Source organism: Cebidichthys violaceus, unplaced genomic scaffold (genome assembly GCF_023349555.1).
Source record: "Cebidichthys violaceus isolate CVI_PGR_0920_01 unplaced genomic scaffold, fCebVio1.0.p SCAF_14, whole genome shotgun sequence".
In the NCBI taxonomy this organism is placed as follows: Eukaryota; Metazoa; Chordata; class Actinopteri; order Perciformes; family Stichaeidae; genus Cebidichthys; species Cebidichthys violaceus.
The window spans coordinates 2,842,579-2,858,344 of NW_027176307.1; the positions used below are offsets into that span (position 1 = coordinate 2,842,579).

The following is a 15,766-nucleotide window of genomic DNA, read 5'->3' on the forward strand; positions in this document are numbered from 1 at the left end:
GAGAAAGGTCAGGTCGTGACTGAATCAACTGACAACATGATAAGGAAATTCAAAAAAACAACTAGGATTTGTCTTGTTCTGTAAAATAAAGATATGAGGATCAGATTACAGCAGATTAAACCTGTGTCTGCATTCTATTATATAGTAGCTATATTTATATTCAGTGCAGGTGGGTAGGTGCATGAGACTAGAGATTTGTTATATTTAGCAGCTGTTTGATGATGTGTCCTGAAAACACAGTAAGCTGAAGCCTCCAAACCATTCATTCTGAAAAGTCAACCACCAGATGTTAGCAGATGTGAGATGGAAACCAGGGCAAGCAACCAAATATGAAGACAGAAGATTTTCCACATGCCACAGAAGTGATCGTCAATCATGATGTGTGTGTCTGTGTGAAAAACCTGAATAGGTCGTCTTTTCATATCCAGTTGGGGTTTTTTTCTGCAGAAAATATTACACGTTCCTAACACAGTAGATGTCGTCTCTGCCACAGGTATACAGGAGTTTCGGCCTCGGCTCTTCCTACGCCAAGGTGATGAGGTTCGGCTGCCTGCTGCAGTACTCGGAGTACGGAGCTGTGGACAGAGACTTCCCCGTTGTCGACCCTCGCCTGCTGGAAGATATCTACCAGGTACAGATGGACGACACAGCAGCAAATACTTTGGCATTGAGGTGCAGATGTAAGAACCTGAATCAGTGACGTAAACCGAGGAAATAAGTGCCACATTTTCAGATTTACGTGTGTGGGGATAAAAAAAAAAAAAGAAGCTACCCCCACCTCTTCCCCCTCTCTGTGCTGTGCCCTTTCAAATTGAGAGAAATTACTTTGGTTCATAACTGCTAACTGACTAAGGAAATACCTGCAGTCAAATGCAGACACTTTCAACAACTTCCTCTTAAATTAAATGCAGTTATCAGTCCCATTCTGTGCAACTTTGTAGAAATGATAACTAAATCTCAAATCAAATTAAAATGGAAATGATTGCTTACAGTTAAAAGCACTAGAAATGTGTCTTCATTTGTTTTAGAAAATACTACTTTAGGACTCAATAACAGACAGTATGGCTTGTTATGATGGATGTGATTGTAAAGGTAAATGACATTTACTTTAATTAATGGTGTCTCAATTATATACTAAAAACATGACGTTGACATTTAAAAGATCTTCCATTCTGTACTTTAGTTCAGGCTGCAAAACAAAATGAACAGTAGAGCTGCAGAGTCTATTCACCTCCCCTTTGCATCACATTTGATTCCATATTAATATAGAAAAGTATTGAACGAGCCTTAAATGTGTTTTGTTATTTTCAGATGGGAGGTGACTTTTTGCTGGATGAAGCAGGGAAGGTCCTTCTTTCTCACCCGTCTAAAACCCCAATGGACAGGCCGACTGTGAAGGCCATCCTGCAGGCCGTCAACCCTTCAAGCAGCTCTGCCGACTCAGCAGAGTAACATCAACATGTGGACGACGAGCTGTGAAAAATGCGTGAACACTGGAGACACTTGGGTTGATCAGGGGGTTTAATTGTTTTTTTGGGTTTTGTTTTTTTTACCACATCACTGACACCACAGAGGAAGAGCAACTCTTTGACTCACGTTTATGACGTCACGTCTCGCACTCATGACACCATGAAGAAATGTGACCGATGCAGAACTGTAAATCAAAGACAAATGGATCTTCCCTTTGTTGTGTCATTGTTGTGATGGGAGCATTTTTTAAATGAGCGGTACGACTGGATTGCAATATGATTTTAGCAATTTTACTGTAATCTGTCATGTTAGAGAGTATGGCATTCCTTCAAAGGTGCTGAATTTGACATTCAGAGCATTAATATAGCAGCAAACAATTATTATATATGTAAAGTTTGTGCTGTTAGCACCGTTAGCTTCTAGCCACCGGCTCAGCCATCACCATGTTGAGAGCCATTTTGCACCTTTTTAATAGCGACTTAAGCAGGTTTGGATTTCGGAGGCCCTAAGTGGCGGTGAGAGGCAACATATTTAGTTTTGGAAGGGACAAATTACTACATTACCCAGACATGATATCACTACTTTGTGGCTTGTCAGGGTAGAGATGAAAGCTGCTGCTGCATTCTCTTTTTCTTATGTAATCATAAAACTGCACTTTGAGATTTTACAGTAGAAATAAAGACATAATTGCTGGTGTGCTACAAATCTGATCTGTTATCTATAAATAAAATAAGAACATAATTTGTCGTAAACTGTGAGGTGTTTGATGTTAAAATCCCACATGATGGCAACCCAGGATTTCTGATGAGTAGGAGCTGGGTATGCAAAAAGGTATTTAAAAAAAAAAAAGGTATGTACCAAAAACTGTCGGTGATGTGTAGTCGTCTTGTCCTATAATGTGATGAGAATGTTCTTTATTTAAATCAAAATCTTTGCCAATTTTAGAAAAACGTATTGTATAGTTGCATATATTTAGACACCATTTCACTTTTTAGAACTTTGGCTTCTTATGTTAAATAAAAAAGGGTTCCGTAGAAAAATATGTCTAGGCCTATATTTCTAGTAGTATAATGTATCAAAAAAAGTGCCATTTTGGTATCGGCACTGTATCGAAACATCAAACAATACCCATCCCTACTGATGAGGCAGATTTATGAAAAGCATTTACATTCAGTGTTTTATATACAACTCTTTTGTTTTACATACTGTGGGAAAATGTTCTGGCCTGAGATGTTAAAGAATCAGCAGTTTGACCAGACTTTGTTAAAATAGCTTCAAAGCTCAGAAGTAACAGCAAAGCACTGGCTTATTCCTGTTCAGCCCAAACACATTGATTTATATCTTCAAGAGGTTCACTATGTGCTGATTCTGAAGAAAGTGCCTCCAGATTTTCATGTTTTTCTTTTTTTTTTGCAAACTTTGAACAAATATTTATATTCGCCGGCGTTAAATCACAGCAGAGTCCTGACTGGTTTACATTCATATCACTGCAGCTGCATGAATAATATATTTATTATACTGACTTCATCTGATGAAGTTAGTATAATAAAATACTATTCTTACTTTTTCCATACTTTTAGAACTTAAATGGCAATACATGGATTTGTGAGCATTGAAAAAATAAAAGGTGCATTCTGTTTCACCTTAAAAAACAATACCTTGAAATATTTCCATGGCAAATGTGTTTATACATATGGACACTAATTAAACACTGCTGCACTAATAGCATATCGAAGGGAAATTATACTTGATATTTATATTGAAAAACAGTTTTCTTACGGAGAATTTAAGAGCCCACCCTTGAATACAACCAATCCAGCTATGTTTTGTGTCTTTTATAAAGGGCAATAAGTTATTTGAAAATATAATGGGCTTTTATTTCTCATGATTATAATGACTGGAGCTCAAAGTAAGGTGGTGAGGGAGTAAATCTTAAAAAAGAGTTCTTCTTAAAGTGCCACCCTGTCATCAAACTCGCACAGATAGTTCATGGTCCGATCGCAGTAGTGGTCCCACCAGTCTCCGTCGTCTGACGACATCGCCACGCAGTTCTCCCGCCTCCCGCCGTCCGGCTGGCTGGACAGGAAGTGTTTGCGCCACTGGAAGTATGACACCCGCGTCCCGTCGTCGAAGAGGTACATACCCTCAGATCGCAGGTCGTTGACGCCCAGCCAGACGGGCCAGTTCCCCGGGTGGAAAAAGGACTTGACGTAGTCGGCGAGGGCCTCCTGCTCCTTGCGGTCGCGCGGCATCGCCATGCGACCGCCGCGCTCCAGGCACTTCCTGGACGCTCCGGCGTAGTCCTGGTAGCTATTGTACACAAGATAGCATTTGTATCCCATCCGGTGTCCCTTCTGGCAACCTGAGAAGTAGAGGAAAACACGACAAAGAGACAATCATCCAGTCTTAAAACCTGCATCAACAGATGTTTTTTTTGTCCACTTGAGGGCAACGCAACATTTAGATATTACCGCCATACATAGTTTGTTGCTTATTTTTCACATCAGACGCAGAGCTAAATTAGCATTGACTTGGAGTTGTATGAAAGTAACTCTGTTACCTTCCAGTCTCCCCATCTCCTTGCGGTTGTCCTTGCTGTGCTGGTAGACCTCCCGGATGCTGTCCTCCAGCTCCTCAACCTTAGCTGCCATGTTGGTGAAGGGGAACAACAAAAAACAAGGAGACATGAAAGTTAGTCCAGGGCATCATACTTTTGACTTCCTTTTTAAAGTAAAGCTCTATCATGGCAAACAGTCAAGCCACACAGCCATAATGTCACAGCTCATTATTTAAGCGATAATGATGGTTTATGAAGGACGTTCAAATATAGTTCATCTCATTCACTTTCTTTCATTCTCATTCGTCGTTGTTTTCATTCATCTTGCTTCTTTCATCCGGTGCAATATCAATACCTTATACTTTTTTAGCAGAGGGGGGCGCCACATGTATCCTATCCATTTGTCCATTTTACAATGAACATGCCTGACTTAAGGGGAAATGCTGGAAATATGGAAAAAAAATGATTCGGGGGGAAAGGGAAAAACATCCATGGAGAAAGAGAAATGTGGATCTGTTGTGATCGTCTTACCATCCACCCTGGTCAGCCGGTCCATTAACTGGCTGACTTTAACATCCAGAGTGTAGTGACCAACGTTCAGCTTGTGGATCGCCTGGTCCATACCGGCTAATCTGGACACTAACAGAATACGGTATGATGGAGGTCAAGAACAGGAAAGAGAAATGTGTTGCATTCATGAAATATGAAATATCACTGTGCTACTTTAGAGTACAGCAATACGGCTCATAGTCAGACTAATATATGATGCTGTTATTTTCCACAGTGATGACATAGTGTTAGGAAGCATTACGTCTGAACTGGATCTGGATATGGAGACTCACAGACATAGTTGTATGAGTTTTCAAAGTCTGACAATGGGCTGGTTGGCTCTGGTTCAGGCTCTGGAAGAATATCGGGAACGTCCCCTCGCGCCCTCTTCACCTCTGAAAAGGATGCCTGACACACACACACAGAGAAATTTTAATTTTTTAACATTTCTTAGGCGCAATTATAAGGTCCTACCCATTTCTACACTTTTAAACTTGGATAACTCAAATAATGAACTTAATGTTTATCACATATACACATAAATAATCATCTCAAAATATATCAACATACTTCTTCAATAACATGGACCACAATGGACGTAAATGTTTAGCTTATCATCCTCTAGATTATATGCAGGATGTGATCTTTACCTTAAAATTAACTTGAAACCATGTGTACTTTAATCATTATCAGCAGCACCATGTGTGTCAACATGTTCCCTCTGTGGCATAATGGACTGACAGAGGGAGAGGGGTGTTTCATTTTGAGGTCTGACCCACACATTAAGTTTTAGTAGAGGGGAAGAAAAACTACCAGATGGACTTATATAGTCTTTAAAACCATTATCATCCTCATACCATCTCAGCATAATATTGAGCAGAAAACGTCTTATTGTTTATTATCTTTTGCTTAATTTAGCTTGACCGGACTCCCTCCTATACACATGTACAGCACTCAGAGCACTGTGACTGGTGTTTTACCCAAAGAAACAGACATACAACAGCAACAGCAACACCGCCAATGAAATACAGTTTTAAGTTAGTCAAGTCCAAGCGCACACACAGTACACACAATCAGTCCTGACCTGTGTTGGTGCTGCGGCGGCCGTCCCTGTAGGAACACACACACCCAGAGAACATAAACACAGGAGAGCGAGCGAGGTGGCAGCCGGTCCCATTTTCTGCTTCCTAATAACTCTGCTTTTACTTCAGCAGCAAAACTCCCTCTGAGTCTCTCTCTCTCTTTCCACTGTCTGAGTCTCTCTCTTTCACTCCCCTTTCCCTCCCGACCCTCGTGCTTCCCTCACAGATGTGATCCAGGATGCAGGAAAGCAGAAGCAGCAGCAGCAGCAGCAGCAGCAGCAGCAGCAGGGATCCCCCATTAGAAATGTGAATGAGAGAAAACACACAGATGCTGAAAACAAATCAAAGTCATGTCCCAGTTGTCTCTCCGCTCTCTGTCTTGCTCAGGATGTCACTCCTCTCCTGCCAAACAACAGGAAAGCTCTATGTGTTTTCTCCAACCTCCCATTTCCACTCTTTGTGTGAACTCTGTAGTATTACGCCGGGGGATAACAACACAGGTAATGCGTTTTTAAGACCCTTTAAATGGTTTTAATTCAGCCTTAAGATAGTTTTCCCATCCAAAGAAAACCATGTATCTCCAAAAGCATAAGCTAAGAAAAGCACTTCTCAGCTTTGTGACTATATATTTTTCCGAAAGATTTAAAATCACCAAGTGTAGAGATATGTGGTTTTCTTTGGTTTAGATGGGAAAAGACTTCCATTCCAATTGAGAAACATCCTCAGTTCACCAGCAATGTAAACTAAATAAATGATGTCAGTAACGCACAATTTTCTCATAACCTGAATCAGTTTAAAGCTCACAGCAATTGTGTACACTTTAATATAATAATCTCAACTCAATATCCACTTACTAGCTTTTTCTGGAGCTTTCAACCATATTATGTCTTTATGGCAGATGGAGTTTGTTCCGTTCTTATGGATCTGTCGTGTCCAATTTTCGCCTAAATGATTGGCATGAAAGTTCAGTTTTGGCCCTTTAAATAGTAGTTTGATAAAATTGTCAAACTACTGAAAAACTCCTATTTACAATGTCAAGAACTATCATGCCTAATGTGCAATTTGTATGTTGTTTTAACATTTATTTCTGGCTTAAACATGAATTCTGTTGCAAATACAAAACACGCCTTTACACACTTGCCTACTGTGGTCCTAAACTCTCTCGCACACACGTACACACACACACACACACACACACACTGGCATACATAGATACACACACTGGCATACATAGATACACACACAGTCCTTCTTTTAATTTGGCCAAATATCAGGCCTGCTTGCCAAACTTTCATGGGCAATTAAATAAATTATCGATGAGAGAAATATGAGGTTCTGAATCTATTCATGGAAATGACGACATTAAAATAAATGTCTGTACCGTGTGTGTGTGTGTGTGTGTGTGTGTGTGTGTGTGTGGTTGTAACAGGAGGTATGCCAATTAAAATGCCACAAGAATCCAGCAGAGTTTCCAGGGGAAGCGAGGCAGGGCCCTGGGATCTGGAGACTGGGAGGAGCTCCGGCAGCGCCTGGGACTGTGAGCGTCTGCGTTCAGCAAAGAGGGACAAATGTGTGGGTCTGCGCATTAAACACAGCTGTTCCAGTACACGACGGAGTCCAACACTCCAAAAAATGTGAGTCAAACAACGGTCTGGAAAAAGTGTCTACCCTTGTTTTGACCCTCGTGGTTATTGTTGATTTCCCACTGTGAACAATCAAAAGCATTCAAATCAAACGAGGGTTGAAATGATTGGTCAATTAATCTCTTAGAGGGGGAACGAGTGTCATAGAGCTGTTAACCAGTTTACTGTTAAAGACCTGCACCCCTTCTCAACAGTAGAGTCAAAGGGATTTAGGTAACAACTAATAAGTCTGTCAGTGTATATTGAGTTTTTTCATACATAGTTATTAATAAGGGGAGCAGCTGTGTTGTTATAAGTTAGTGTTATAAGCTATTTTGAAGCTACTAGTCCCACTACCACTGCAGCCAACACACCTGAAAACAATAATAGTTTCTTTACCAAGGCTCTCAACTCCAAATATATCCTAATATGTAATGATAATATACTCTTTTCTGTAGGAATGTTCTCAAAGTTACATTTGTTGTTGCCATTGAAACAGTAGAGTCAACTATAGTGAGTTATTTAAACATTTCTGCTGTTGCTGTTTAAACACTATTTGTTTACATATGAATAATAAAGCAATGTTGATTCTTTTTTAATTAATTATCTTATTTTTTTCTCACAAAATAATCAAAAAGAACCGATAAGAGTATCGACAGTACTAGTATTGATACTATTAAACTAAACGATTCAACGAGAGAATAGTTGATAATGAAAATAAATAAGTATAAATAAGTTTTAGGCCTGTTTTCGTTTAATGTATGAGCATTACATTTAAAACCACTCCATCAAATCTGCGATGTGTCTCTTTGGTATTGCTGTCCACAAGATTACAATGTATGAAATGAAATGAAATTGTGTAATCGTGCATATAATAGGACTAATATGCAGATGTTTTGCAGACTTTGCTCTCTTGCCATATTCCATCAGCACAAAAAACATGTGGATGACTCAATTCATTTTCCAACTATCTGCCGACCTCTCAGACCTTCATAATGCTTCTAAAATATAAATGTCAGTGTGGTACACAGCCAACTTCGCATCTATCTGATCAGTTGGTTTCATTTTCAGCATAAAAATGTGCCATGTCTTATTAGACATTAGGGAACAAAATAACTGTCCTGTTCCTGTTACCGCTGTAAGTTCAATACCGTGCAATGGTTTTCATTCACCCAAACATTTGTAGAAAAAAAAAAGTGAGAGGGAACACAAAGCAGCCATTCAGAGTGTGGAGGTCTTGGGTGGTGCTGCAGGGAGGTTGGCTGGACTGGACAAAGGTGCCACAGTTCAGCGACGGATGATGAACACAAACATACAGTAAAGACCAACACTGATACACGATATATTTAGATATAATCTGTTTGTGGTTTATTTTGTTCTGATGCTTAATATCTTTTCTGACCAGTTTAAAGGCCTAAAATTATTTAAAATGCTTTTAGTAACAAATACATTGTAAAATCTTAAATGCAATGGATGCTATACTGGAGTAGACCCCCTATGAGAAAGGGAGGGTGTCTTAAATCTATATAACGATACACAACATCAGCCCCCCCCCCTCATTGGATCCTGCCAAACTGATATGGGAGGACTTGGATGAGACGTGGCAACGTAGTGTAAAACATATACATACCACCTCTTTCTGCATAAGGCATGGTCTCATTCAAAGTCTTACATCCATTGCACTATTCACCCGAGAAATTGGCCAGAAAGTCACCACAGTGCAGCTGTGCTAGGTCACATGCTCTGGTCATGCAAATCACTAGGTCAATTTTGGGTTAAGATTTTCAAAGTGATCTCCAACATTTGTGGTGGGACAGTAGATCCTTGTCCTATAGTTGCATGTCTTTGGGGTGTCTTCGTCAGAAGAACAACTTCCTGTTCTCTGGCTTTGCCGTGTTATTTTTTTACAGCATACATTATGCATGAAACACAGTAATGCTCTTCCTTCCTTAAACCCACACAGTGAAGCGGCTGCTTAGTGCCCGAGGGAGACGGTGGAATGAGGTCTGGTTATTCTAAACTGGGCCAATGTGTTGTTCAACTGAACAGCACAAAGTTTCCTCTGAGCACCAGACATCCTTCCCTCCTCCTTTCCTAAATGGCATTTTGGATCTGGTAAGAATTACAGCTGGAGGGATTGATGTCATGGGGCTGACGAGGAGGTCGACAAGAATGCAAACAATCTTCGACTGATGTTGCATTTGTAACCATAACAGACACTCCTGGTAGTGACCTCCTCTTTCCCTCCCTGGAGAAATTCAGCAGAAACTATATTAATGTGGGATTCATTACATTTGGGAATCAAGAACTAAAAAGTGAGGGGAAAAAAAACACTGTAAACAGTATTCTGAATTTCTAAGGAAGGGAGTTTGTGCCCTTTAAAATGTTTTGTTTTGCAGAAAAAAGACAAAGAACAGGTTTGACTTTTTATTCACTTCCTTCCAATATTTGACCTCAAAATGTATGAGTGCAATATACAAGTATAGCTTAAGATACAATCAGCCGATAAATATAAAATTCAGTAAAATAGTACTCTAATCATGTAAACTGGATTTTAGATTTATGACACAAGTGGTACAAATCACTACATGCCTGCCTATTTATCTAAAACTCGACGGTTGGCTGCGTCTTTTTTCACTATAAATGCACACCAGCTCTGCTCAGCACTAGTTTGACGTGAAAGGTGACAGTTGGGAGGGGTGAGTTGGTAAGGAGTGTTGTGGAGACACTAAATCCATACAGGACATCTGTAACAGGTTCCCACAGCAGCCCCGACATTCAGTCCATGACTAAGTGTGATCACTTCCATGGCTGTTCTTCCCTCCTGTTTTTGGTTTCAGTTTGGATTCCACTTAATGAAAACCATCATCTAATTCAATGGAGTGAGTGTGTGTGTGTGTGTGTGTGTGTGTGTGTGTGTGTGTGTGAATGTTGGAAAATACATTCTGTTTAATTTCTGCAAAGTGATGCAATGGTAAAATCCCACAATATTCCCCACCTGAACATCCTTAAAAAAATTCCATAATATTCCAGGAATTCCATAACCAGTAGGAACATTGTCTGTAGTAATTGCACCAAGTGGGCCGAGACTGCAGCACTGAGCGCTACTTCAATTCTAAAACGCTTAGGTCTATAGGAATATATAGATACGTATAAATAAAAGCACAATATTCATAACAAAAAAGAAAACAGAAAAAAGACGGATGAGTGTTCTAGTGTTTTGCACACATGAGAATTTGACATGCTTATGGTACAAAATATGTCCTTGCTTGCTAGATTAGTGTCTAAAAGTTGCACGTGAAGGCAGCCAAGTCACACCGTTACTGTGCATTCACACTACAAACATGATCGGCAGGTTACCAGAGTTACCAGGTAATTCAGGGATATCTTTGGCTGATGTCATATGAGAAAAAACATCCACAACTGAACTTTTTATTGGTGATGGCGAATAACAAAACATTGGATCTTCAGCCTTCTCGGTAAAAGGATGTATATTCTACATCATATTTTGATGCAGTTCCAAACTTTTGTGTCATCTTTTAATTGAGCTGATAGCAGTGTGAATGCACTGATAGCAGTGTGAATGCACAGTCGGGGGGGGGGGGGGGGAGGCACAATCCCTGCTCACTCTCCATTTGGTGGGCAGGGGGGTGTTTGGCAAGAAATCAAAACCTAATTAAGAGAGGGAGAGGGAACACCAGCACACAGGCAGTGAGATAATATCTTAACAAGCCACTGAAGATAATTACAACATAATGTGGTCATTCTAAAGACTGGTGTGATGTCTGTAGTCATGGCAGTGTGGTCCTTCTTTAGAGTGATGATGAGCGCGATTCATTCATAGCGGTGACTCGTCTCGGCTGTGGTTTACCAGTTGTCTAGGAAGTCGAATCCAGTCTTCAGGAGGTTGTTGCTCGTGTTGTACTGAGGGGGCGGGAGGTTGGGAGAGACAGACACACAGTTCAGTACATTTGACTGGCTATTAGAAACAATAGGTTTTTTTAACTCTTGTTCTTCATATGATATGAAGGATTGATATTGGACTAATTCATTGTTTAAGTGTTGGCTGAAATTCTTTTTGGTCTCAACTTTCATTTGCTTCCTTCTACCTACGACTAATTTAGCTGGAATCTCTCTTTTAATTGAATCTCTCAAGAGTTCTCCTATTTTATTTCCCTAAAGCACTATGGCTTACTGTCACATTAGGATGCTTTTAAACCCGCTGGGTTTGTTTGGTCTGGTGTGAAAGCTGACAATCAAACTCTGGTGCAGACTAAACAACCGGACAAAAACTAAAGTTTGGTTCGGTTCAGCTCCAATTGGACTGATGCTGCTCGTTTGTGTTATGAAAGCAAAACAGACCAACCGCAGGACTGTGTGACAGTGGAAGTGAGATTATTTTTAGCAGGAATCCACCTACTGATGGTAACCAAATATTTGCAGCTCCTGGTTAGTGTGTCTAAAGTCAGTCTGAACAAGAAACGGACCAAAACCATAAGGCAACAATGTATTTTTGTTTTCTTTCATCTAGACCAAGTGAACTGAACTGCAGGTGTGAAAGCTTCCTTTAGAAAGCGTATAAGTAAAGAACTAATGCCGTTGTGGGTATATAAATACTGGGCCAAACAAATTCCCTGCTTTTTAAAAAAAATCATATACAATATTAAATTCATTATTTAGTGATTTTGAACTGTTCATTAAACAATAAAACCTATTTAGAAGACGTTACCTTGGGCCTCAGGGAGTTGCCCTGGGAATTTCTCACACACAGAGAAATGCTGAACTTGATTTTAAGGCCACATGGTGATGTCACAGCGGGTATTTGCCTTTTATTATATGAGTAGACATCAGCTCTCCAAGGGTAACATTCAAGCACTTTCAAGGTAAATAAACCAAAGATGTCCAAACTCTCTAATCCTTTATCGTCACATCTAAATTGTTACTTTAAATGCACTTGTACAAAATTACAGATTTAATGTATACTTACAGCAATTAATGTATATTGCCACTTTGTTAATTTAACCAGTTGTTCATATTAACTTTAAATGTATGTTTTGATCATGGTTATTTAAAAGAGGTTGCTGTTGTAGCCCCAAGACAGTGGAACATCAAGCATTTTTAGGTATATTTGCAATCAAGCATATCCCCGAGCTTTAAATCATACCGGTTAAAATTAAGCTTTTTACAGACTTTTATGTACCCTGCATTTAAAAATATCCAAAAGCAGAAAAATGTGTCGTGAGACTGTGCTTACGTCACTCAGAAAAATATACCTGTTTCAAAACTCACCTGAGCAAAGGTGGGGCTGGCGGATGAACCGTCATCCTCTTTCTCCACACTGGCGGGGTGGTGGGAGGGCTTGGACATCATGCTGGAGGAGAACACTTCATCCACGGTGGTACCGACCGATGGCAGGGTGCTCTGAGAGCGCTCCCATCCCGCTACTGACGACGACACCCTGACAGGTGGTCGTGGGTTCGGCGAGATGGAGATGGATGCAGGCGTTGCGCTTACAGCGACAGGGATGGCGATAGGGATGGCGATGGGGGGCTGGGGAGCAGGAGGTTTGGGTGCTCGGTGCTTGGTGGACCTGGTAGGGGCCGGAGGGTGGGGGTCTACTGCCTCATGCTCCTTGGTGGTTACAGATGTCTCCTGTAGAAAGATATTTAATGTTGACATTTTCATGGTCACTGATACAGTTGATTATACTTATACGGTTGATGTGGCTGTACAATGGAAAAATCTCAGCAACAACAAATACGCACTAAACTAGAAAAGTTAGAACAGCAAAGAAGAACATTCAGAAACAATATAGAAATCATCGTTTTCTTTTTTTGTTTTTTTTCCGTCTGCTTCTTTCTCTGACACTTGCGGAGGCTTCACAGATGCCAGCGATCTCAGCTTCAGGCTGGATTCTATTTCAGGATGCACAGCTCGATAGCAAAAGTGACAAGTGTGTTTGGGTGGGAGCTTGCTATCAATCTGTTGTTTGTTAGAAACTATACAGACCCGAAATGCCATGCTTGTGCCAAAATGTGGGAACAAACAGTGGCAGCTGTTACTTGAACTGAAAACGTCACCAGATGGTGAGAAACACGGTAGATTTCAGTGTTTACCTGTCGGAGGTAGGAGGGGAGCGATTTCTCTCCTTTCTCGAGGGATTTGATCTGGCTGGGGGTTAGGGACTGGAAGTCGGCTTGCTCTCCCTCCAGCCTGGACCTCTCTGCGCTGATCTTCCAGAAAGACGACTCTTCCTCTGGCCTCCGTACCTCACTGACAGACACCTTCACAGTCACACAACAACACGTTTGTTATAAATTAGGTTGTTTTCATAAAACGTACAATTGCACAGCCTCTCCTGTAAAATTCCAGGAACGATTTTTTTTAAATTATTTATGTGATCGTGATTGAAGTTAAGGTAAAGGTTATTCAAAAAGCAATTCCAACTGAGGATACGCACCATTCAAACAAGTCAACAGTGCGCTCCTTATCATACCTTGATTCCTGGTGTACTCTTGCCAAGCTGGCTGGAATGAGGAACCTTTGCAGCCTTTGAGTCTGCCTGCGAGGCTGAGACCACCTGGTCGACTGGGCCCAATGTCAAGCTGAAGTCCAACTGGCTCTGATAGAGGGACGCAACAATATCTCACAATTCAACTGGGCTCAACACTACATGCTAATTTCAATTTCAAATGGGATTCTTACTATTTACATTGTATAGCCTACACAATGAATTACTACAAATGTAGTCAACACAAGCACTGATGATGCCAAAGGAGCTAGTTGCAGCGCTTCAATAGTGCCAAATCTCTTCGCAGAAACATGTATGACAGACTCAAACTTAATAATGAATACATTTACCTTTGTTTCCCACGAGAAGGGGGCAGAATGCTCATCTTGCCAGGTAATATCCTAAATAGAAACACAACAGTGTAGTAACCATTTCAACTGACACATTCATGGCTTTCCTTAGATAGCCTAATAAATGGGAATACATGTGAAAATAATGCCGCTTATACCATATTTAGGACAACGTCTATATTACTTACATTTCTGCCAGAAAAACACAATAACAGCAACTAAAACCACACATTGTATGGCCATGTTATTGATAGGAGCCTAGTGTAAGTATGACCAGCAGAACGTATCGATATCAATGGATTCCCTGTGATTGTGACTACATTTAATTTAACACGGTAGCTAGTAACGTTAGTACGCACCAGGAAGCCACAATGACGTTTACCTACGCGTCTCACCGGGCTACGTGGCTAACGTCAGTTATTAACCATGACAACACTGGCTATTCCGACCTCTAAAAACACACACACACACAAAGCAATGTAACATCAATTAAAACGGGGTTTAAGCACCTCTTCGCCGAAATGAACTATCTTCTGACCCGTTTGAATGAGCAGTTTCGGGTAACAGACCACTTCTTCACGGTCGACTCTGTGCATGGCGTATCGGGCTCTGATATGAGGGTCCATCATCCCGTTGTCGATGGCGCTGTCTTGCTCCTGCGGCGTCATTGTCTCCCATGAAGAGCCGTGCTTCGCTTCAATGTGCTTCCTCTCCTGCATGATTTTCTTCGCCATGGAGTTGATGGAGGAGAAGTACTCGAACTTCTTTTCCTCCATCCTGTGGGCGTCGAGCCCCGCCATGGTCGCGGCGGCCATCTTTAGCTGCTTCCAGCTGTTGTTATTGTGAGGAAAAGGAAGCTGGTGTCCGTCGCTGTGTGGGCGGTGGGCGGGACTACGAGCTGACGCGGATAGACGCATTTGGGCGTGTTAATGGCGCCATCTAGTGGTGTTTCTCCGGCGGGGAGTGGCTTGTGCACCACCGACAACCACAGGTTGGTGCTAAGGTTTAATACTTTTACTCTTTCTTTTGCCATTGGGGGGCAGAAGAAAAAGTGTGGGAACGTAACGATTGACATTTGACCTTTTAAATTGACACGAGGAACTTTTCAGCAAACTTATCCTAAAAACCTGTCTGTCTAATGTAAGGCCACTTTGTTTTAGCTCTGGTTGTCTGGCTCTTAAGCTGCTAAATGCTCCACTATGTTCCCAAGCTAAGCTAGTTGCTAATTGTGTCTGCTAACGTTAACTATCTGTTGTTGAGCAGGTACTACGTGTACCTGTTCAGTGAAACTCTGTCATGTGATACATTATAGGATGAATGTTGAAATTACCAACTTGCCAGATGAAAAGTTGAACGTTTCTGAGGAATAAAAGTCAACTCCTCAACAAGGTAACATTGCATTATCAAACAGTTGCTTATCCAGAACATATGCCGAAAATCTAACATTCATGTACCTTCAGTGGGAGACATCAGTTCCTCAAGTGAATTTCCAGAAAATGTAGTTGTGATTTTAATGTATTGTGATTATTGTGATCAAATTGCCGTGATATAAGATTTTACACTAGAAGAGTGTCATAACAATATACACATTTTGTAATTTCGTTGTTTTCATTTTTGTATCTAAG

General features: G+C 40.8%; 3 protein-coding genes across 3 annotated transcripts in view; 1 reads left to right on the forward strand and 2 right to left on the reverse strand.

Annotated features, from left to right (window-relative positions):
- The window catches only part of selenol (selenoprotein L), a 7,671-nt gene extending 5,449 nt beyond the window's left edge, over positions 1–2,222 (forward strand). Inside the window, exons 7-9 of the mRNA XM_068708496.1 lie at positions 1–7; positions 494–631; positions 1,312–2,222. The exon at positions 1–7 is cut by the window's left edge and continues 116 nt beyond it. Coding sequence (XP_068564597.1) covers positions 1–7; positions 494–631; positions 1,312–1,452 — 286 coding nt within the window. The 3' untranslated portion in view covers positions 1,453–2,222. The remainder of the gene's footprint in view (positions 8–493; positions 632–1,311) is intronic.
- Positions 2,223–2,342: 120 nt separating this feature from the next.
- clec11a (C-type lectin domain containing 11A) lies at positions 2,343–5,837 on the reverse strand. The gene is made up of 5 exons (XM_068708497.1): positions 5,661–5,837; positions 4,870–4,984; positions 4,559–4,666; positions 4,031–4,114; positions 2,343–3,832 (listed from the first exon to the last, which is right to left on the reverse strand). The coding sequence occupies exons 1-5, from the start codon at positions 5,751–5,753 to the stop codon at positions 3,420–3,422; spliced, it is 813 nt and encodes a 270-aa protein (XP_068564598.1). The 5' UTR covers positions 5,754–5,837; the 3' UTR covers positions 2,343–3,419.
- A 3,857-nt stretch (positions 5,838–9,694) lies between these two features.
- Positions 9,695–15,002, reverse strand: cunh1orf198 (chromosome unknown C1orf198 homolog). Its single transcript, XM_068708498.1, has 6 exons — positions 14,651–15,002; positions 14,142–14,192; positions 13,777–13,902; positions 13,397–13,564; positions 12,570–12,932; positions 9,695–11,204 (listed from the first exon to the last, which is right to left on the reverse strand). Exons 1-6 carry the CDS (start codon positions 14,954–14,956, stop codon positions 11,148–11,150), a joined length of 1,071 nt encoding a protein of 356 aa, XP_068564599.1. The 5' UTR covers positions 14,957–15,002; the 3' UTR covers positions 9,695–11,147.
- Positions 15,003–15,766: the final 764 nt, after the last annotated feature.

Bases quoted from the DNA above. Each gene is read 5' to 3' on its own strand.
- clec11a (XM_068708497.1), bottom strand. From the start codon at position 5,753: ATGGGACCGGCTGCCACCTCGCTCGCTCTCCTGTGTTTATGTTCTCTG. The intron at 4,667-4,869 runs GTGAGTCTCCAT...GTATTCTGTTAG, and splicing joins AAACTCATACAACTATGTCT to TGTCCAGATTAGCCGGTATG. The intron at 4,115-4,558 runs GTAAGACGATCA...CCAACATGGCAG, and splicing joins CCGGCTGACCAGGGTGGATG to CTAAGGTTGAGGAGCTGGAG.
- cunh1orf198 (XM_068708498.1), bottom strand. From the start codon at position 14,956: ATGGCCGCCGCGACCATGGCGGGGCTCGACGCCCACAGGATGGAGGAA. The intron at 12,933-13,396 runs GTAAACACTGAA...ATCTTTCTACAG, and splicing joins TCCCCTCCTACCTCCGACAG to GAGACATCTGTAACCACCAA. The intron at 11,205-12,569 runs GTGAGTTTTGAA...CCGCCCCCTCAG, and splicing joins CCAGCCCCACCTTTGCTCAG to TACAACACGAGCAACAACCT.